This window comes from Nomascus leucogenys, chromosome 23 (genome assembly GCF_006542625.1).
Source record: "Nomascus leucogenys isolate Asia chromosome 23, Asia_NLE_v1, whole genome shotgun sequence".
Taxonomy (NCBI): domain Eukaryota; kingdom Metazoa; phylum Chordata; class Mammalia; order Primates; family Hylobatidae; genus Nomascus; species Nomascus leucogenys.
In genome coordinates, this window is record NC_044403.1 from 12,920,416 (window position 1) to 12,944,165 (window position 23,750).

The following is a 23,750-nucleotide window of genomic DNA, read 5'->3' on the forward strand; positions in this document are numbered from 1 at the left end:
ATGTCATCTCACCATGGTGAAAATGGCCGTTATCCAAAAGAAAGCAATAACAAATGCTGGCAAAGATGTGGAGAAAAGGTAACCTTCATATAGTGGTGGGAATGTAAATTATTAATACAATCACCATGGAGAACAGTTTGGAGAGTCTTCATAAAACTAAAAATTGAACTACCACAAAATCCAGCAATTCCACTACTGAGTATATACCCAAAAGAAAGCAAATCTGTATATTGAAGAGATATCTAAACTCCCATGCTTGTTGCAGCACTATTTACAACAGCTAAGATTTGAGAGCAACCTAAGTGTCCAGCAACAGACTAATGGTTAAAGAAAATCTGGTAGTTATATGCAATAGAGTACTATTCAACCATATAAAAGAATGAGATCCTGTCTTTTGCAACAAAATGGATGGAACCGGAGGTCATCATGTTAAGTTAAATAAATGAGGCACAGAAAGACAAACTTTGTTTGTTCTTACTTATTTGTGGGAGGGGAAAATAAAAACAAATTGAACTCATAGAGAGTAGAGGATACTTACCAAAAGCTTGAGAGGTTAGTGAGGTGGCACTAAGGGGATGTGGGGATGGTTATTCGTCACAAAAAGATAGAAGGAATAAGACCTAGCACTTGGTAGCAGAATGGAGTTACCATAATAAGCAGTAATTTATTGTACCTTTAGAAATAACTAAAAGAGTAAACCTGGGTTGTTTATAACACAAAAAGGATAAATGCTTGAAGTGATGTCTACCCCACATTCTCTGATGTGATTATTATGTGTAGTACGCCTGTATCAAAATATCTCATGTACTCCATAAATATGTATACACCTAACATGTACACAAGAAAATTTAACATAAAAATGTTTATTTTTAAAATAGACAGGTGACTACATCAAAGTATATAAGAACAATATTAGAAAAACTGTAGTATTTAAAGGCTGTTTGTAGTGTCAGATATTGCCAAAGGACTACTTTCCTGGGTTTAGGAGAGGCCTTAAGACCAATGTTTACACCACCCATTGTGTCTTAATTTAGAACACAAACATTACATTTCCAAAAATAATCTCAGAGAATGAAACTTTTAAAAAGTAGCTTCTATGATAAAACTGGGTTTAATAAAGGTCGAGGTACATATTAAAAACTAAATCTACTCATATTATTTAGTAACATATGGATAAAATAAAAAAGCAAAGGATTTTAGAGCTAGAAGAAGACTTACTGATTGATACAGGGCTTCTGGTACAAGAGGGTAGAATGAACAGACATATTTATATTTACTCCTGCTTCTCCCTCCTATTGAAATGACAGTCAATGTATACAAATGATATAAATCCCTAATGCTGAAGAGAATGGAGGAAGGAAGGGTGGGAAGGAGGGTGTCAATACCCTATGTTTATTTATGTGTTCTATAAGCAGGGGTCCCCAAAGGCCGCAGACTGGTACTGGTGGGTGGCCCGTTAGGAACTTGGCCACACAGCAGGAAGTGAGTGGCCTGTGAGCAAGAATTACCTCCTGAGCTCTGCTCCTGTCAGATCAGTGGCAGCATTAGATTCTCATAGGAGCACGAAACCTATTGTGAACTGCACGTGTGAGCGATCTAGGTTGTGCGCTCCTTAGTAGAATATATCTAATGCCTGATGAACTGAGGTGTAACAGTTTAAACTCGAAACCATCCCCCCAACCACCCATGGTGTGTGGAAAAATTGGTGCCAAAAAGGTTGGGGACTGCTGCTATAATAAAGGGAGTGAGAGTGTCTGCAGGGATACAACAGAGTGGAGGAAGCTGTAACACAGAATGCGCTTAGAAGGAGCCTGGATTGGAGGTGGAAAACTGAGTTGCCAGTCCAGAGTGTGAGTTGGTAGCTGGGTAGAAAGCGGGCCAGTTAATTGAAGGACTTTGTACAGATTCTTTATAGGCTAATATGATTTCCCAAATGATTGGATGCATTATATAAAAAAGAAAGCAACTGAAATGAAAAAGAACGTGTAGAACAGGTTTAGGGGGAAGAATTATGGGTTAAGTTTTAGGTTCATGAAGTTTGAAACTTTATCTCTGAGGGTATTAAAAATAACCAAGATTCAAGATGAGGGTAGCCTTGAAACAAGAGAGAGGAGCTCAAATCATTGGAAAAGAGGAATGCAACTTTGACATAGGTATCGTGTTAAGGTCTAAGGACATGAAATGTGAAGCTGCTCTTTGTGGGGGACAAGGAGAGAGCGAGAATAATGTTCTGGAAGCTAAAATGAGAAGCAAGGTCTTCCCTTTATCCACAGAGTTGTAAGACAAAGTAAACACCCATTGTATGATAAGGTTTTGGAGGAAGCAGATTTTGCTGAGTGTGCAGTGGTGAACAGAATACTGATTTATGAACTGGAAACTGGGAGAAAAGGTGGAGCATAGGGTACATGGAGGTTAGAGTTATGGAAATTATAAAAGAATGAAAACTAACTTGCAGTTCTGGAGCTTTTCAGGTGACTGACATAAATGGGAGCAAATGACATAATGAGATTAATTCTTATGGATTCAAGGCAGACAGTATTGGTGAGACAGTGAGTGTCAGTATTAGGGTAAGTATGCCTGGACTACTTGGCAACCCCTTGCCATGGAGGCAAATTGGAGAAGTAGTAACTCATTCAAGCATCTGTGGCCCCTTTTTTGACCACTATTGATAGGTTTGAGGTGATTGGAGAAAGCTGAGTCTTTCTCTGCGCACAATTCACCCACTTAAACTCCTCCCTCAATGCAGCAATGTAGGCCCAGAGGGATGTGATTGTGGACTTAGTACCGTGGGCTCACTCTTACTCCCTTATGGAGGAGATGGCATTTTAGTCTGAAAGCATAGGTTTCTCCTTTGACACTTCTTGGTGGGGGAAATATTTTCTACAGGACAGATCATATGTTAGTCTACCAAAAAAGTCTTAACAAATTCAAAAAATTAAAATCATATCAACTATTATTTTTCATGAAAATGAATTAAACGAGGAATCAACTATAGGAGGAGCTCTGAAATGCTACAAATACATGGAAATTAAACACCATGCTTCTAAACAAGCAATAAATTGATGAATAAGTCAAAGGAAAAATTTAAAAAATTTCTAGAGACAAAAGAAAATAAAAACAAAATACTAAAACTTATGAAATACAGCAAAATCAGCCATTAGGAGGAGGTCTATAGCAATAGATATCTACATCAAAAAAAGTAAAAAGCTCTCAAATGAACCACCAAATGAAGGATCTCAAGGATAGAAAAGCAAGAATAGACCACACTCACAATTAGGAGAAGAAAAGATATAATAAAGATCAGAGTACAATAGAGACTTAAAAACAATAGAAAAGATAAATAGAAAGCTGATTTTATGAAAAGATAAATGAAATTGACAAACTTTTAGCAAGACTAACCAAGAAAAAAAGAGAGGAGTAAAATAAATAAAAGCAGAAATAAAAAAGAAGGCATTACATCTGATACCACAGAAATACAAAAGATCGTAAGAAACTACTATGATATGTCAACAATATGAGTAATCTAGAAGAAATGAATAAGTTCCTAATCGCAAAAACCTACCAAGGGTGGGGCAGGTTGGGAGGAGGGGTGAGAGATAAAGACTACATATTGCATACAGTATATACCACTCAGGTGACAGGTACATGAAAATCTCAGAAATCATCACTAAAGAAATTATCCATGTAACCAAAACTGTCTGTAACCCAAAAACTATAGAAATACAAACAATTTATCAAGCCTGCCAAGATTGTATTAAGAAGTAGAAAATATGAACCAACAAATAATGAGATTTGAAGCAGTAATAAACTCTTCCATTAAAAGAAAGTCCAGGACACGATGGCATCATTGATGAATTCTAGAAAATATTTTTAAAAGAACTAATACAATTTTTCACAAACTATTCCAAAAAAATTGAAAAGGAGGGAACTCTTTCAAACTTATTATATGAAGCCATAATTACACTGATTCCAAAACCAGAGAAAGACATAGCAGCAATACAAGTACTTGAGGTCAATATCCCTGATGAACTTAAATGTAGAAATTGTCAAAAAAATACTAGTAAACCAAGTTTAACAACATATTAAAAAAATTCAGTGGGATTCATATCAGGGATGCCATGATATTTCAACATATGTAAATCAATAAGCATGATACATTACATCAATAGAATCAGATAAAAATTATATGATCATTTCAATAAATGCAGATGCATTTGACAAAATTTAACACCTCTTCATAATAAAAACTCTCAACCAATTAGGTATAGAAATAACATACTTCAACACAGCAAAGGCCATATGTGACAAATCCACAGGCAGCATAATGCTGAATGAGGAATTGTTGAAAGCTTTTCCTCTAAGATCAGGAACAATATGAAGCTCCCCACTCTTACCAGACCTATTCAACATATTACTGGAGGTCCACAAAGGACTCTGAATAGCTAAAGTAATTCTGAGCAAAAGGACAAAGCTAGAGACATCACAGTACTTGCCTTAAAAATATACTACAAAGCTATAGTAATCAAAACAGCATTGTATTGGCCAAAAAAATATTAGAAAAGACAAAAAGATCAGTGGAACCAAACAGAGATCCCAGAAATAAATTAATGCATTTACAACGAAAAGATTCAAAAAAGATGCCAAGAACACAAATTGAAGAAAGCTCGTTCTCTTCAATAAATGGTGTTAGGAAAACTGAATATCCACATACAATAGAATAAAGCTAGACTTCTATTTCTCACCACATACAAAATTCCATTCAAAACAGACTAAAGAGTTAAATGTAAGATCTGAAACTATGAAGGTACTAGAATAATGCAAGAAGAAATGCTACATAACTTTGGTCTGGGCAAGGATTTATTAGGCGAGATCTCAAAAACACAGGCAACAAAAGCAAAAATAGAGTAATTACATCAAACTAAAAAATTTCTGCATGGCAAAAGAAGCAGTCAACAGACTAAGGAGAAATCCTACAGAATGGGAGAAAATATTTGCAAATTTACATCTGACAAGAGATTAATATCAAGAATTTATAAGGAACTCAAACAATAGGAAAAACCTAATTTAAAAATGGGCAAAGACATTTCTCCAGGGAAGATATAGAAATGGCCAACAGTTATATGAAAAAAATGCTCAATATTATTAACAATCAGCGAAATGCAAATAGAAGCCAAAATGGGATCTCACCTCACCCCAGATAGAATGGATATCATGAAAAAGGCAAAAAAAAAAAAAAAAAATGCTGGCAATACTGTGGAGAATGGGAAAGTTTTATACACTGTTGGTAATGTAAATTAGTACAGGGGTTATGAAAAACAGTATGGAAGTTCCTCAAAAATTTAAAAATAGATCTATCATATGATCCAGCAATCCCACTACTGGGTATAGGGCCAAAGGAAATGAAATAAATATGTTGAAGAGTCATTCTGCACTTTCATGTTTATTGCAGCACTATTCATATTATCCAAGGCATGGAATCAACCTAAATGCCATCAACAGAGAAAAGGATAAAGAAAATGTGATGTAGATATACATAATGAACTCCATTCGGCCACAAAAATAGATGAAATCCTGTCATTTTCAATAAAATAGTTGAGCCTGGAGAACATTATGTCAAGGGAAATAAGCTAGGTACAGAAAGAAAAATACTGCATGATATCATTCATGTGAAGAATCTAAACAAATTGATCTCAAAGACATTGAGAATGGAATAGTGGTTACCAAAGATGGGAAAAACAGGGGAAGTGGAAGATGGGGAGAGGTTAACGGGTAAAAAGTTACAGTTAGGTAGGAGGAATAAGTTGCTGTATATAGTAGTGTGACTATAGCTAACAATAATGTATCTTTCAAAAAGCTAGAAGAGAGGATTTTGAACATACTCACAATAAAGAAATGATAAATGTGTAAGGTGATCAATAAGCTAATAACCATGATTTGATCATTACACAATGTATACATGTACTAAAACATCACATTGTATTCCACAAATATGTAAGATTATATGTGTATGTGTGTTTATGTGTGTGTGTGTGTATGATCCCATCAGATTTGTTATATGACACCTACAAACCTGGCAAATGTGTGGTTTTCCCCAAGTTTCTGTTTGTGTGATTAACGTATCTTTTCTCTAGTTTACAGACTGGGGAAACATTAATACATATATTAATTATGTATATTAAGACTTTTTATATATGTGTGTATGTATATGTGTGCGTGTATATATACATATACACACACACTGGAAGTTACATATATATGTGTGTGTGTATATATATGAAGTTACATATGTGTGTGTGTATATATATATAGGAAATTACATATATACGTATTTGTGTGTGTGTGTGTATATATATACATACATATATACATATATATATGTATATATATATAAAATTTTCAGGCCATTTCCCAGATTCTAGTAATATTTATTTTGTGTAATTTTGCTACACTCAGGTATACCTTGTTTTATCACATGGCTTTCTGTCTATCAAGGAATACTAACATCATGCGGAATTTTTTAAAGATATCCAAGCTATATCACAAGTGCTTGAATTCAGAATCTCTGAAGTAGGTCTATAATTATATTTGTTGAAAATATATTTTTACACTTGGCTCTGATACAAAAAAATTTTTTAAATCAATTAAGAAAAAGAAACTACAACCTCTAGCATTCATTACAGTAGAGTTGTTCCTACTAGAAGATTCAATATTTAAATATTTAATCTCATTTTCCCTATTTCTTGCCTGGCTTGTAGAAATGTAGAAGATATCTTTTTGTGTATGATGAACCAACAAACAAGTATGCAAGAGAGTGACACAGATTTTATTTCTCCCAGAGAATAGACAGATGCAATGAAGACACATCTTATCAATGGGTTTTGTTTCTCAAGTCAAAGTCAGCTTTTCTTAAACCATTTCCTTATGCAAGAAGATGGGGAGCTGAATGTGGAAAAATGCTATTCAAACAAATAATTCGATAATCGCCAATGAAGAGTGTTCTTTCTTCTCACTACAGATGAAATACAAGAGATGTATCTAAGACCAGAGCTTTTACTTTCTCTAACTGGAGTGAAATTAAAATTGATGGATATTTTATTTTTATTTTTTCTTCTTTTTTTTCTTCTGATTGTCCTTTTTATTTTAGCCATTTAAGTACATCAAAAAAAAAAAAAACAGGCAACACTTCCTCAAAGTGAATAAAAATGGAATCAAAAATCAAAATTAAAAAAAAACATTTCCATAGGCCTAGCAGAAACTTAACACATGCTGTAATATGTTGCCTGACAATTGCACCTTGCAAATATTTGACTATTTCTATTTTTTCAGTAGTATCTTAATGGGAGGTTGGAAGAAAATACATCAAGGTGGCTAGCAAACACAATTTCAAATTATAAAGTAATAATATTTATAATTTCTGAGTAATGTATAATTAAACATGAAAAATAGATATCATTATAGCATAAATCCAGGCTAGATTTTAGGCCTAAGTAAAATGTCTAAACGGTTTTGTTTTGTTTTAAAAAAAGGCATAAGGCTTTTCTCCTTATTTAGGCTATTAATCTATCTCCGCCTTTTTACTTCCACTTGTATTCTAGTCATTGGTTTTATTAAGAGTTACAACTACCTGAGCAAGTACTTTTTCTTCTATTACATATTAACTATTCCTCTCACTTTAAATTTTTATGAATTATATATTCTAAACTACAAATGCTTGTGTAGCTATGTCCTAACCATGGGTACCATTTTTTATAGTTTGTTTCATTATAAATTCATAGGCTTATTCATTGTTGCATCATAAGTGAAGAATGTGGGAATTCTCAGTGAAAAGACCCAGAACACCACAAAAATAACATCTTACTGAATCAATACATTAGTTGGAAACAGCAGCAAAATTATTTTTTTTCCTCCTCTTAATTACATGCTTTACTGTTCTTCAGCAGAAGGTACAAAATGTTCACTGTTATTTAAGAATTCTAAGTTTGCTTCATCCATTACTCGTCTTTCATTTTCTGATACTTTGGTATCCTTTCCATGGAATTTTTTCTTTACAACAAAAATAAATACAGTAAGTAAAACAAGTACTGGGAATAGTAGGGCTACCTTCAAGCCGAAGAAGGCTCTTCTGTGAAAACAGAATAAAGAAAGTAGATTATTAAATTGTGTAAAATATTTTATATTTTTTTCTCCCCAGTATGCAGACCTTAAAAGAAAAAAATAAACAGAAGTTATATATACAAATATCAAGAAAGCAATTCTGTTTATTCTTTTCATTGGGGAATAAAAAACTTTCCTATTGTTATTTTTTCTTTTTAAATATGATGCTACAGAAACTAAACTTTGGCTTTCTCTAGCCTTCCTCTGGGAGGGAGAAAAATATGCATCTCCAGCCGCCTCAAACCATCTCATTCTACCTAAGGGTGGAAGAGAGAAACTGAGAAGCAAGTTTTAAGTTCACAATCCACAGGTACAGGCTCGCTAAAAGATTGAGACCTTATCATAGAACTGTTGAATGCTACTTTTTCTCCAGCACCTTATACCACATTAATAAACCCTTATATACAACCGTTCCTTTTACCCAGTACATTTTGTCTGGCTATCATGAAAAAATTGCAAGTCTCATACTAAAAGGCAAGAAACACAGTCTGAAAAGAATAAGACTTAAAGCCAGATCCAGGTATATAAGGGATGTTGGAATTATCAAAATGGAAATTTAAAACAACTATATTATTAATTTGCTAAGGGCTCTAATGAATAATGTAGACAGCATGCAAGAACAGGTGAGCAATGTAAGCAAGGAGATAAAAATTCTAAGAACCAAAAAGAATCACTAAATATTAAAAAATACTGTAACAGATATGACAAATACCTTAATTTTTTTGTTATTAGATGGAGCACAGCTGAGGAAACTATCTCTAAGTATATCCCAATACAAACCTCCAAAATTAAAAGCAAAGAAAAGTAAGACTAGAGGAAAAAAAAAAAAGGATAGCCAAGAACTTTGTGATAACTACATATGTATAATGGAAATACTTGAAGCGGAGAAAGAAAGGAACAAAAGAAATATTTGAACTAACAAGCAGTGAAAATTTTTCTTGAATGAATGTCAGACACTAAACAACAGACCCAGGAAGCTCAGAAAACACCAAGAAGGGAAATTGCTGGAAAAACTATGCATAGGTTTGTTATTTTCAGATTGTAGAAAATCAAAGAAGAAGAAAACATCCTGTAAGAAGCCAGAAAAAAAAAAAAACAAAAAACATGTATAGAGGAGCAAAAGATTACATCAGACTTCTCTGCAGAAACCATGCACTCCAGAAGAGAGTGGACTGAAATATTTAAAGTGCTAAGAGAAAAACACCTCCAACTTAAAATTCTGTACCCTGTGCAATTATCTCTCAAAAGTTAAGTTGAAATAAAGACATTGTCACACAATAAAAAACTGAGGGACTGTTTTGCCAGTACATCTGTCTTTCAAGAAATGTTAAAAGAAGTTTGTAAGAGAGAAGGAAAAGGATATAGGCCAGCAACTTGGTTATACATAAAGAAGGAAGAAGATCAGAGAAGAAATCAGTTAAGGTCAAATAAAAATATTTTTATTCTAAATTGATTTAATAGAAAATAGTTTGTTCCAAACAATAATGGCAACAATGTGTTTAATAGTATTTAATTTACATGCTTATTCATATGTTTATGTATGATTACACATAAGTGGAGTAAATGACAGCAATGACACAATGGATAGGAAGGAAGAATGAGGGTTATTTTGGTATTATTAGGTACTCTTATTATCTGTGAATTTATAAAGTGTTATTTAAATGTAAACTTGAATTTGTTCTAAATGTATATTGCAAACTCTAGGAAAACCACTAAATGTTTTAATTAAAATGGTACAACTAATAAACTAAGAAATAAGACAAAATAAAATTATATAAAATGCTCAAAACAACAGGAAGACAAAAAGTGGAAGAAAAAAATAGGATCAATTAACAAGGGCAGCAAATAGAAAATAGTAACAAATATGATAATATTCATTCAATTGCACTGGTAATCACTTTTAATGTCAATGATCAAAATGCATCAATTAAAAGACCAAAATTAGCTGGGCATGTGGCTGATGTCTGTAATCCTAGCATTTTGGGAGGCCAAGAAAGGAAGATTGTATGAGTCCAGGAATTTGAAACCAGACTGCGCAACAAAGTCAGACCCCATCTCTACAAAAATTCAAGTATTAGCCAGGCATGGCGGTGCACACCTGTGGTCCCAGCTACATGGGAGGCTGAGGCAGGAGGATCCCTTCAGCCCAACAGGTTGAGGCTACAGTGAGTCATGTTCAAGCCACTGCTCTCCAGCCTGGGTGGCAGAGTGAGACCCTGTCTCAAAAAATATTAATAATAAGATTGTTGGTGGATTAAAACAAGGGACCAAATGATATAGTTCATAAAAAAACTCACTTTAAATATGAGAACATATAGATTAAAAATAATTAAACTGTACTATATAGTTCATAAAAAACTCACTTTAAATATGAGGACATATAGGTTAAAAATAATTAGACTGAGGAATTAATGCTAACATTAATCAAAAGAAAGTGGGAGTTACTATATTAATTTAAAAAAAGAGCACTCTTCAAAGCAAGAAAATTGATCAAGGATTTTAAAAAGGCATTACGTAATAACAAAGGGATCAATTCTCTCATTGTCCCTTGAAAAACATAACAATTCTTAATATGTAAGCTTGTAAGAATGGAGTGTCAAAATATGTTAGGAAAAAATAATAGAACTACAAAAAGAAATGAAGTCCTCAACATCGTCAACAGGTTCCTGGAAACTAGTAAATTTAAGTGAAATTTTGTATTGTATAATGAAACCAATTTTACCACAGATAATTGGTGTAAACAAGAGTTAAGTTCCTATGGCACACAGTATATTGTTTTGCTTAATGTCAGTTTCTAGGAACCTGTTGATAATAAGTAGAGAATTAATGTAAATGAATCCATAATTGTGTTTGGAGACTTCAAAATGCCTCTATCAGAAATGGACAGATCTAGCAGGCAAAAATCAGTAAGGACATAGTTTAACTCAATGACACTATCAATCAACAGCATATAATGAACATCTGTAGACTACTCCATCAAACAGCAACAGACTACAAAGCCTTCCCAAGCTCACATAGATTATTCATTGAGATAGACCACATTCTGAGCTATAAAACATGTCTTACAAAATTTAAAAGAATGGAAATCACGCAATGTCTTTCCTCAGACCACAATGGAATTAAACCAGGGATCAGTAACAGAAAGGTAACTGGAAAATCTTAATATATGTGAAGATTAAACAATACACTTCGAAGAAACATATGAGTCAAGGTGAAATCTCATGAGAAATTTAAAAATATTTGAAATAAGAGAAAATAAAGTTATAGTATCAAAAGTTATGGGATGCCACAAAGCAGGCTTAGAGAAAAATTGGTAGCATTAATGTGTACATTTAAAATATCTGAAATCTATGGCTTAATCTTTTACCTTAACAAAGTAGAAAAAGAAGAATAAATTAAATTCAAAGTAAGCAGAAGAAAAGAAATAATAAAAAGCAGAGCACATATCAATGAAATTTAAAACAGAACACGAACAGAGAAAAATCAACAGAAACAAAAGCTATTCCACTGAAAAAAAAAAAGTAGTAAAATTGATGAGCCCCTTGCCAGGCTAATTGAGATAGGAAGGAAAACAAGATTTACTAATCAGAATTGAAAGAGGGAACATCACTGGAGATCACATTTACCTTGAAAGGAATATCATGAACAGCACTATAGCCCTAATTTTAATAACCTCAGTGAAATGGACCAATTCCTTGATAGATACGATCTACCTAAATTCACACAAGAAGAAACAGACCATCTGAATAGGCCTATATATGTTAAAGAAATGAATCAATAATTAATAACCTTCTAAAACAGAAATCACCAAACCAAGATGGGCTCATGGGTGAGTTCTATCAAACAGTCACATAAGAATTTATACCAATTCATTATAATCTCCTTCACAGAATAGAAGCAGCAGGAATAGTTCCTGTCTCATCCCATGAGGTCAGCATTATCCTAATACAGAAAGCAGACAAACGTATTACAAGAAAAGAAAACTACAGAGCAATACATCTCACAAATATAGATGCAAAGAGTCTCAAAAATAGCTAATTGAATCCAACATTATATAAAAAATTATATGCAACAACAAAGTGGAATGAATCTCAGGTTTACAAGCTTCAAAAACGAATTATATAATTCGTTATAGCAACGGGCTAAAGATGAAAAAAATCACATGATCACATGAGAAAATGCAGAAATGCATTTGACAAAACCAAACATACATTAGTGACTAAAACTCTCATTAAACTAGGAATAGAGAACTTTATCAACCTGATTAAAAGAAAATCTGCCAAAATCCTACACTTATCATACTTAATGTCAAAGAACCCAAAGATTTCCTGCCAAGGTCAGGAACAAGGCAAGGATGTCGCCTCCCACGACTGATTTTCAACATGGTACCGGAAATCCTAGCTAATGTGATTAAAAAAAAATGAAAAGGGAATGAAATGTATACAGGTTGAAAGGAAATGTATACAGGTTGAAATGTATACTAGTACTGGAAATCCTAGCTAATGTGATTTAAAAAAAATTGAAAAGGGAATGAAATGTATACAAGTTGAAGGGAAGAAACAAAACTGTCTTTTTTTTTTACATATGTGTATGTAGGAAAGTCTCAAATAATAGACAAAAATGCTCCTGGAACTAATTAAGCTATTATAGTAAGGTTGCAGGATACAAGATTAATATAACAAAATGAAAAGTTTTCCTATATATTATCAATGACCCAGTGGAATTTGAAATTAAAAACACATTACCATTTAAATTGGCACCCCTGAATATGAAACATGAGATAAAAATTTAATAAAATATATATAAAAGCTGCATGCAGAACACTATAAAATTCTGATTAAATAAATCAAAGAAGAACTAAAAAAAGTGATATTCCATGTTCATGTACAGTACAGACTCAATATTGTCAAGATGTCAGTTCATCCCAGCTTGATATACAGATTCAATGCAATCCCAATCAAAATCTTCATTAATTATGTTGTGGATATTGACAAACTAATTCTAAAGTTTATATGAAGAGGTAAAAGATACTGAACAGCCAAGACAATACTCAAGGAGAAGAACAAAATAATAGTGTTGATACTACCTGACCTTAAGACTCATTATAAAGCTGCAGTAATCAAGACAGTGTAATTTTGGTAAAATAATACGCAAATATATCAGTGGAAAGAACAAACAGCCCAGAAATAGACCCACTTAAATATAGTCAACTGATCTTTAATAAAGAACAAAGGCAATACAATGGAGAAAGGGTTAATATTTTCAATAAATTGTGCAGGAATAACTAGATATCCACATGCAAAATAGTGAATTTATGCTTCACAAAAATTAACTCAAAATGACAAATGTAAAATGTAAAACTATAAAAATGTAAAATGTAAAACTATAAAACTTCTATGAGATAACACAGGAGAAAACAACCTAGGATTGGTTTATGACTTTTTAGATGCAACAGCAAAAGCACAATTCATTAAATAAATCATTGATAAGCAGGGCTTCATTAAAATTAAAACCTTCTGAATAGAACAGTTATCCAGGCATGTATCTCAGGTTTGCAAGACTGGTTCAACATTTAAATATCAATTTGTCTTGGCTATTCAGTATTCAACTGTCTTGGCTATTCAGTATTCAAATATCAATCGTATAATTCATTATATTAATATACTAAATAAGATAAACAATCACATAATTACATCAATAGGAGGCTAAAGCAGGAGGATCGCTTGAGCCCAGGAGTTCAAGACTACAGTGAGCTAAGAAGGTACCACTGCACTCTTGTTTGGGCAATAGAGCAAGACCCATTTCTGAAAAAAACAAAACACAAAAAACAAATTTTTCTCTGAGTAAGTGAGAAATACACTGTCAAGATGATAAAATGAGAGTCAGGGGACACAGACTGAGAGAAAATATTCACAAAAGACATCCAAATAAATGTTTTCTAAAATATACAAAGAATTCTTAAAACCAAACAATTTTAAAAAACCCAGTTAAAAAATGGGCCAAAGACCTTAACAGATACTTCTCCAAAGAAAATATAGAGGTGGTAAATAAGCATTTAAGAAGATGCTTCACATCTGTCATCGAGGAAATGCAAATTTAATGCAAATTTAAACAACAATGAGATACTACTATATACCTATTAGAATGGCCAAAATACAGAACATTAAATGTGGATAAGGAAGTGGAGCAACAGAAACTCTCATTCATTGTTGGTGAAAATGCAAAATGATACTGACAATTTTGAAGCCAGTCTGCCTTTTTTTTTATAAAATATACATATTTTTGCCATATGATTAAGTAATTGCACTTTGCTGTTGATCCAAAGGAGTTGATATCTGTATCTACACAAAAACCTATACACACATATCTATAAAACTTTTAATTATAATTGCCAAATCCTGGAAGCAATCAAGATGTCCCTCAGTAGACAAAACTGTGGTATATCTAGACAACAAATTATTGTTCAATGCTAAAAAGAAATAACCTATCAAGTAAACACCTAGATGAAACTTCAATGCATATTACTGAGTAAAGAAGCTACTCCAAAAAGGCTACATAATGTATGATTACTACTATGTGATCTGAAACAGACAAAACTATGGAAGCAGTGAAAAGACTAGTGGTTTCCAGGGATTAGAGGGAAAGGAGGGATGAATTGGCAGAGCAAAGAGGGTTTTTTAGGGCAGCAAGACTAGTTTTTATGATAGTGTAATAGTGGATTATATATCATTATACAGTCATGCAAACCCATTGAAAGTTCCACAACAAAAGTGAAACCTGATGTAAACTATGGATCATGACTGATAAAGATATGTCAATATGGGTTGTCAATTGTAACAAATCTACCACCCTGATGGGAGATGTTGATAATGGGGAAGGCTATGCATGTGTGGGAGCAGGCAGGATATGGGAAATCTCTGTGCTTTCTCCTCAATTGTACTGCGACTCTAAAACTATTCTAAAAAATAAAGTCCTTTAATAATCATGATAATCATTTAATTGTGTATTAATTGGCAAATAACTGCTCTTTTAAAAATTTCCACTTTAAACAATCCAGCAGTGAACACAGGTGACTAAAATAAAAGTAGTAAGGGCCATGTGTGAGCTACAATATGCCAGGAGAGTTGTAAAGAGGGATGGTTATTTCTAGCTGGCTGAAGTGGTGCAAACTTTTGAAGAAAGGGTGTATGAGATAAGCTGGAAGCATGCACTGGATGTTAGAAGCCTAACACTTGCCTTAAATGGCTAAAATCAAGGTATTGGTAGAGCTGCATCTTTTTATTTTATTTTATTGTTTATTTATTTTTGAGATGGAGTCTCACTCTGTTGCCCATGCTAGAGTACAGTAGCAAGATCTCGGCTCACTGCTACGTCCACTTCCAAGGTTCCAGTGATTCTTCTACCTGAAGGCCTCCTGAGTAGTTGGGATTACAGGCACCTGCCACCACGCCAGGCTAATTTTTGTATTTTTTAGTAGAGACGGGGTCTCACCATGTTGGCCAAGCTGGTCTCTAACTCCTGACCTCAAATGATCCACCTTCCTTGGCCTCCAAAAGTGCTGGGATTACAGGCATAAGCCACCGCCCTGGCCCTGCATTATTTTTCTGTAAGCTCTAGAATCTGTTTCCTTGTCTTTTCCCACTTCTAGAGGCGACCTACATTCCTTGGCTTCTGGGCCCTTTCCTCCAACTTCAAAACCGGCAACAATATTGCATAGTCGTTCTCACATCACATCCCTCTGACTTATTGATCATTGCTTTGGGGAGATTCTGAGGAGCATCTTGCCAGTTGTCCTTAAAATGAGTTATAATTCCAATTAAAAATAAATACTTTTGGCTGGGCGCGGTGGCTCACGCCTGTAATTCCAGCACTTTGGGAGGCCGAGGCAGGTGGATCACGAGGTCAGGAGATCAAGACCATCCTGGCTAACACAGTGAAACCCTGTCTCTACTAAAAATACAAAAAATCAGCCAGGTGTGGTGGCGGGCGCCTGTAGTCCCAGCTACTCGGGAGGCTGAGGTAGGAGAATGGCATGAACCCGGGAGGCGGAGCTAGCAGTGAGCTGAGATCGCACCACTGCACTCCAGCCTGGGCAACAGAGCAAGACTCCGTCTCAAAAAACAAACAAACTTTCTTAAAATAATGTCATTAAAGTAAATTTAGTAAGTGTCGCTTTTTTATTTCTTTCCATACTTTTATTCATGGAAATAAAATCTACCAATTAGGAAGACATTTTGTATAATAAGACTTAAAGTTAGTGAATGCTGCTTTACTAGAATTCCAGGAAAAGCTGGATCATTACTTGTTGGGAATGTTGGATAGTGAATTTACACATTAAGTGAGAGAAAGTTCTAGTAAATTTGACCCAGGGAGTTTTCTCCAGAGATTTAACCTGAACTAAGAAACATTCCCCACTTTACATAAATAATAGCATGCTCCACGTATTCTTCATGCTTTCTCTTTTTTTAATGTAACAATATATTGTGAATAGGGTCCATATTAGAAAATACATATCTTCTTTCTTCTTTTTTTAAGAACTCAGAATATTCATTTGCCTGCATGTGTCATTTTATTTGATACCTTATTGATTGATATTTACATTGTTTTCAGTATTTTGGGAATATAGCTTGCTAGAGGATAAATTCCTAGAAGTACTCCCACTTGGCTCAAAGTCATTTACTTTGCAAACACAATCTGCAATCAACACCTTTGTTAACAATCTGGGTGACTTTTAATTGCAATTCTGTTATTGTCAATGAATAAAAAAGAGATGTTCATCTTTTCATGTTTCAAAACCTCTAGTGACTTTTTTGGAAAATGTTTGATGATTTTTTTTCTTTACTAGTTCCTATATTTTATAGCAATTTTAGTTTTACAGAAAAACTGTACAGAAAGTATGGAGGGCTCCTTGCCCAGCATACGCACAGTTTCTCCTATCATTAACCCCTTATATCAGTACAGCACATTTGTTCCAAATGATGAAAGAATACCGATACATTATTAAGTCCATATTTTACATTAGAGTTCGCTTTTTATGTTGTAAATTTCCAAAGGTTTGGCAAATGCATATTATGATGCAACATTATAATACCATATAGAATAGTTTCACTAGCCCCAAAAATGTCTTGTGTCAGACCTATTCATCCATCCCTTCTCCCCACTGAGCCCCAAGAAACAACTGGTCTTTTCATTGCCCATTGTTTTGCCTTTTCTACAAAGTTATACAGTTAAAATTATACAATCTGAAGCTTTGTAGGCTGCCTTCTTTTATTTACACATTTAATTTTCCTTTCTTTTTGTAGATTGATAGCTCATTTTTTTAATTGATTGATATGATTAGGATTTGTGTCTCTGCCCAAATATCCTGTCAAATTGGAGGAGGGGCCTGGTGGGAGATGATTGGATTATGGGGGTGGATTTCCCCCTTTCTGGTCTCAAGATAGTGAGTGAGTTTTGAGATCTGATGGTTTAGAAGTGTGTGGTACTTCCACCTTTGCGCTCTCTCCCTCTCTCTCTCCTGTTGCCATGAGAAGATATGCTTTGTTTCCCCTTTGCCTTCTGCCATGATTGTAAGTTTCCTGAGGCCTCCCAGTCATGCTTCCTCTAAAGCCTGTTGAAGTGTGAATGAATTAATCCTGTTTTCTTCATAAATTACCCAGTCTCAGGTAGTTCTTTATAGCATCCTGAGAATGGACTCATACATTGATGACTAATATTCCATTGTATGAATGTACCACAGTTCAATTATTTGTTTAACTATTAAAGGACATCTTAAATGCTTCCACTTTTTAACATTCAAATGCAGGTTTTTTTTGTGGACATGTTTCCAATTAATTTAGGTAAATATCTGGGAGCATGATTGCTTAATCATACAGTAAATCTATCCTTTGCTTTGTAAAAAACTTTGACTCTGTCTTCCAACATGGCTGTCCCATTTTATATTACCTCCAGCAATGAAAGAAAATTCCTGTTATCTCATTCTTGCCAGCATTTGGTGGTGTTTTTGTTAATTTTTAAGAGCTTTTTATATACATAGGACATTTGCCTGTGTCTGTGTCTGACTTAGAAATTCTTCTAATTTATCTTTTGTTGTTGAATTTCACTTAAAATAAGCTCTGGTGATGTAGTTTTTAAAATATTTTATTATTTGTTCCTTTTCTTTATCTTCTTTGTTTTAACATTTATTTTAGGTTCATGGGTACATGTGCAGGTTTGTTATATAGGTAAATTGTATGCTATGCAGGTTTGGTGTACAGACTTTTTGTCACCCAGGTAACAATCATAGTCACTTATAGGTAGCTTTGTATCTTCACCCTCCTCTCACCCTCCACCCACAAGTAGACCCCAGTGTCTCTTGTTCCCTTATTTGTGTCCGTATGTACTCAATGTTTAGCTCCCACTTAAAAGGGAGAACATGTGGTATTTGATTTTCTGTTCCATAGGCTCACTTATGAGTCAACATCACTAATTATTAGAGAAATACAAATCAAAACTACAATGAGATACCATCTCACACCAGTTAGAATGGCTATTGTTAACAAGTAAAAAAATAACAGATACTGACAAGGTGGTGAAGAAAAGGGAACACTTATACATTACTGGTGGGATTGTAAATTAGTTCTGCCATTGTAGAAAGCAGTCTGGTGATTTATCAGAGAATGTAAAACAAAATTACCATTCAGCCCATTAATTGTATTACTGGGTATAAACCCAAAGCAATAAAAATCCTCCCACCATTTTTTTTTTTAAATTATCATTTGGGGAATTTGGATCATACTTAGTGTTATGGTTTCTTTGTGTCCCCATCCAAATCTCATCTTAAACTATAGTTCCCATCATCCCCAAATGTCGTGGAAGGGACCGACCCAGTGAGAAGTAACTGAATTATGGGGATGGTTACCTCCATACTGTTCTCGTAGGGAGTGAGTTCTCTTGAGATCTGATGGTTTTATAAGGTGCTTTTCTCCCTCTGCCTGGCACTTCTTCTTGCTGCTGCCATGTTAAGAAGGATGTGTTTGCTTCCCCTTCTGCTATGATTTTAAGTTTCCTGAGGCCTCCCCAGCCCTCCAGAACTATGAGTCAATTAAACCTCTTTCCTTTATAAATTACCCAGTCTTGAGTATGTCTTTGTTAGCAGTGTGAGAATGGACTACTACAGTAAATAGGTACCAGGTAAGGGGGCACTGCTATAAAGATATCCCAAAATGGGGAAGCACCCTTGGAATTTGGTAACAGGCAGAGGTTGGAATTGTTTGTACGGCTCAGAAGAAGACAGAAAAATGTGGGAAACTTTGGAACTTCCTAGAGACTTGGAGGGCTCAGAAAATAGGAAGATGTGGGAAAGTTTGAAACTTCCAAGAGTCTTGTTGAATAGCTTTGAACAAAATGCTGATAGTGATATGGATGATAAAGTCCAGGCTGACGTGGTCTCAGATGGAGATGAGGAACTTGTTGGGAGCTGGAGTAAAGGTCACTGTTGCTATGCAAAGAGTGGGGTGACATTTTGCCCCTACCTGGAGATCTGTGGAACTTTGAACTTGAGAAAGATAATTTAGGGCATCTGGTGGAAGAAATTTCTAAGCGGCAAAGTGTTCAAGAAGAAGCGGAGCATAAAAGTTTGAAAAATTTGCAGCCTGATGATGCAGTAGAAAAGAAACCCATATTCTGGGGAGAAATTCAAGCCAGCTGCAGAAATTTACATAAGTAATAAGAAGACAAACGTTAATTGCCAAGATAATGCGGAGAATGTCTCCAGGGCATGTCAGAGACCTTTGCGGCAGCCCCTCCCATCACAAAATAAAAGGCCTAAGAGAAGTACTGGTTTTGCGGGCTAGGCCCAGGGACCCGTGCTGTGTGTAGCCCAGAAACTTGGTGCTACAAGTCCCAGCCACTCCAGCCATTTTTAAAAGAGGCCATGGTACAGTTTGGCCCATGGCTTTAGAGGTTGCAAGCCCCAAGCCTTGGCAGCTTCCATGTGGTGTTGAACCTGTAGATGCACAGAAGTCAAGAATTGAGGTTTGGGAACCTCCACTAAGATTTCAGAACATGTATGGAACTGCCTGGATTTCTAGGCAGAAGCTTGCTGCAGGGATGGGGACCTTATGTAGAACCTCTGCTAGGACAGTGTGGAAGGGAAATGTGGGGTTGGAACCCTCACACAGAGTCCCCACTGGGGCACTGCCTAGTGTGGCTGTTAGAAGATACCCACCATCCTCTATACCCCAGAATGGTAGACCTAGCAACACCTTGCTCTGTGTGCCTGAAAAAGCTGCAGACACAATGCCAGCCCATAAAAGCAGCTGAAGGAAAGCTGTACCCTGCAAAGCCACGGTGGTAGAGCTGCCCAAGACCATGGGAGCCCACCTCTTGCATCTGTGTAACCTGGACGTGAGACATGGAGCCAAAGGAGGTCATTTTGGAACAATAAGGTTTAATGACTGCCCTATTAGATTTTAGGCTTGCATGGGGCCTGCAGCCCCTTTGTTTTGGCCAATTTCTCCCATTTGGAATGGGTGTACTAACCCAATGCCTGTACTCCTCATTGTACCTAGGAAGCAACTTATTTGCTTTGATCTTACCAGCTCATAGGCAGAAGGTACTTGCTTTGTCTCAGATGAGACTTTGGACTTGGACTTTTGAGTTAATGCTGAAATGAGTTAAGACTTTGGGGGCCTGGTGGGAAGGCATAATTCTGTTTTGAAATGTGAGGACATGAGATTTGAGAGGGGCCAGGGACAGAATGATATGGTTTGGCTGTGTCCTCACCCAAATCTCATCTTGAACTGCATTTCCTATAGTCCCCATGTGTCATGGCAGGGACCCAGTGGGAGGTAATTGAATCATGGAGATGGTTACCTCCATGCTTTTCTCATGAAAGTGAATGAGTTCTCATGAGATCTGATGGTTTTATAAGCGGCTCTTCTTTTCCTTCACTCTGCACTTCTCTTTGCTGCTGCCATGTAAAGAAAGATGTATTGGCTTCCCTTTCTGCCATAATTGTAAGTTTCCTGAGGCCTCCCCAGACCTGAAGAACTGTCAGTCAATTAAACCTCTTTCCTTTATAAATTATCCAGTATCGGGTATGTCTTTATTAGCAGTGTGAAAATCAACTAATACACTTAGAAACACATTTTTTTCTTCCTAGATAATTAAAAGAAATCCTGTGTGAGTAAGTCTAATACTTACAAGTTCACATGAAAAATTTGTGTATTTGGTCAATATATAAATTTCAAATTAATGTTTCTATAATTGGTAAGGTAAAATTGCAGCAGCTTCTTTTCTTACAGATGATCATCCAGTTATCTTAATGTCACTAAGAGAATACCTTTGCCTATGAAGAGTAATGAAACATTTTTTTCCCACATTTTCCTCAATGACCATATAACCAGGAGCCCAGCTGGTCATTCTCTGTCTTCCTGGAGAAGCCAGAGGAGGAGAATTTTGTAATAAAAAGGGATTCAAGTACAGATCCCAGCTGTATTTCTTTCAGTTGTGCTATTTTGGACAAGTTATTTATTATTCTTGAAACTTATTTTCTTCATATTTAAAGAAGGAGAAAATAGCGATTTTCTACAATTTCTGTAATTATTAAAATGAGATACCAGAATGCCTGATACAATACTAAATACAAAGCAAGTGTTCACTATATGGTAGCTATCATTACTAATATTATAATTGTCAGGCCTCTGAGCCCAAGCCAAGCCATTGCATCCCCTGTGACTTGCACGTATACATCCAGATGGCCTGAAGTAACTGAAGATCCACAAAAGAAGTAAAAATAGCCTTAACTGATGACATTCCACCATTGTGATTTGTTTCTGCCCCACCCTAACTGATCAATGTACTTTGTAATCTCCCCCACCCTTAAGAAGGTACTTTGTAATCTCCCCCACCCTTAAGAAGGCTCTTTGTAATTCTCCTTACCCCTGAGAATGTACTTTGCAAGATCCACCCCCTGCCCCCAAAACATTGCTCTTAACTTCACCACCTATCCCAAAACCTATAAGAACTAATGATAATCCATCCCTTCACTGACTCTCTTTTCAGACTCAGCCCGCCTGCACCCAGGTGATTAAAAGCTTTATTGCTCACACAAAGCCTGTTTGGTGGTCTCTTCACACGGACGCGCATGAAAATAATCACACTAAAATGATAGACTTATGAATTAACATAGTCAAAGAAAAAACCTATTAATAAAATATATTTATGACAACTTACCCCAAAACTGTGGAATTATATATCCTACAAGCCCCTCGTGCTCCACAGCTGTTGGTGGACCACTTCATACATGTTGTATCAATCACAGCCCCAAAATATATTGGAACTAGAATACCTCCTGCAACATGAGATAAGAAGATATCAATCCAAGGAAAATGTTTCAAATGTAACTGGGTGATATTCTACATGGATACATTTTGAGTTAAAAAAGTTTAAAATTTTGGAAAATTATTCCATTGTTTTCGCCTACATCCACCCAGGAATCAAAATTATTAGGAATCTCAAAGTCTTAAATCATAATGGTAACGTTATAGACATATTTGATCTATCTTCTCTCCTATACTCATAAGGAAGAAGGAGGATTATATAAATGTATACTCTGTTCTTCCTATAACATCAATTAACTTAAACCAAAGGGGAATGTAATTAGTAAAACATGGAAATCTTGTTGATTCATATAAAATTTTTCTTAGTCAAGAAAGACTGGATTACTGGGAGTCAATTTACAACCTTATGGGAAAAGAAAAAAGCTCTCACCTCAACTGCTGTAAAGTCAAAGATTTTTAATACTATTTTAAGAAAATTAAAAAGTGAATGCTTACATCAGGACTCCCTCCCCCAGAGACGTTCAGGCCCGGTTTCGAAGAGTGCTCAGCAATTGGCGAGTTTTACTTCTTTCTGGGCTCAGAACCCCACTTCTTCCTTCTTGGTGCTCTTAAAGACTACAGTCCACATTTTCTTTCCATTGGTTTAATGCTTTTCTTAATATCTCCTAAAGCAGCCTAGGCTGTACAGGTTAGGGTCGCTGCTAAATTTTGTTTCTATTAGTGGTCTTATCACAATGGTGCATACATTTCAGTGGTCTGTCCCTAAGTTAATTTTTATTTGTAGTGCATGATTTCACAGAAGGTACAGCATTCCAGGAATACATACATTGGTTATAGGAGAAGTATACATTCTGAGATTAACTCCTAGTTTTAAGCATAGGTAATTTGGTCAAAATTTTGAAGGACATCATAGTAGAGAGCTATCCTTCAGATGTTAGAACTGAAGCATACAAGATTTTACTTTGTTCTTGTTCTTTTTTGTGACTCACATTTTTCAGATTTTATTTCATCACAAAACATGACAGTGATTTATATATGACAGTTTACTGATTCTGCTTATTTTTAATCATCCTCAATTTTCTGAGAGTAAGAAATATTAGAATCACAAGGGAATGGTGTCTGAGGCCAATGTATCTGAAGCAATCTAGTGCTGACAAAATGGGTGAGAAATTTGCAGATTTCAAAAACTCAGGAGCACCTTTGAAAAATAAAAAATAGATGCCAACAATTTATTTTCTTCACATTATGCCACTGGTTTAAACAAACTTTATG

General features: G+C 35.1%; 1 protein-coding gene across 1 annotated transcript in view; it reads right to left on the reverse strand.

The window, feature by feature from the left end:
* Positions 1–6,802: 6,802 nt before the first annotated feature.
* The window catches only part of SLCO1B3 (solute carrier organic anion transporter family member 1B3), a 196,804-nt gene continuing 179,856 nt past the window's right edge, over positions 6,803–23,750 (reverse strand). The window contains exons 16-17 of the mRNA XM_030804741.1: positions 22,372–22,489; positions 6,803–8,122 (exon numbers count right to left, since the gene is read on the reverse strand). Of these exons, the coding sequence (XP_030660601.1) occupies positions 7,924–8,122; positions 22,372–22,489 (317 nt within the window). The 3' untranslated portion in view covers positions 6,803–7,923. The remainder of the gene's footprint in view (positions 8,123–22,371; positions 22,490–23,750) is intronic.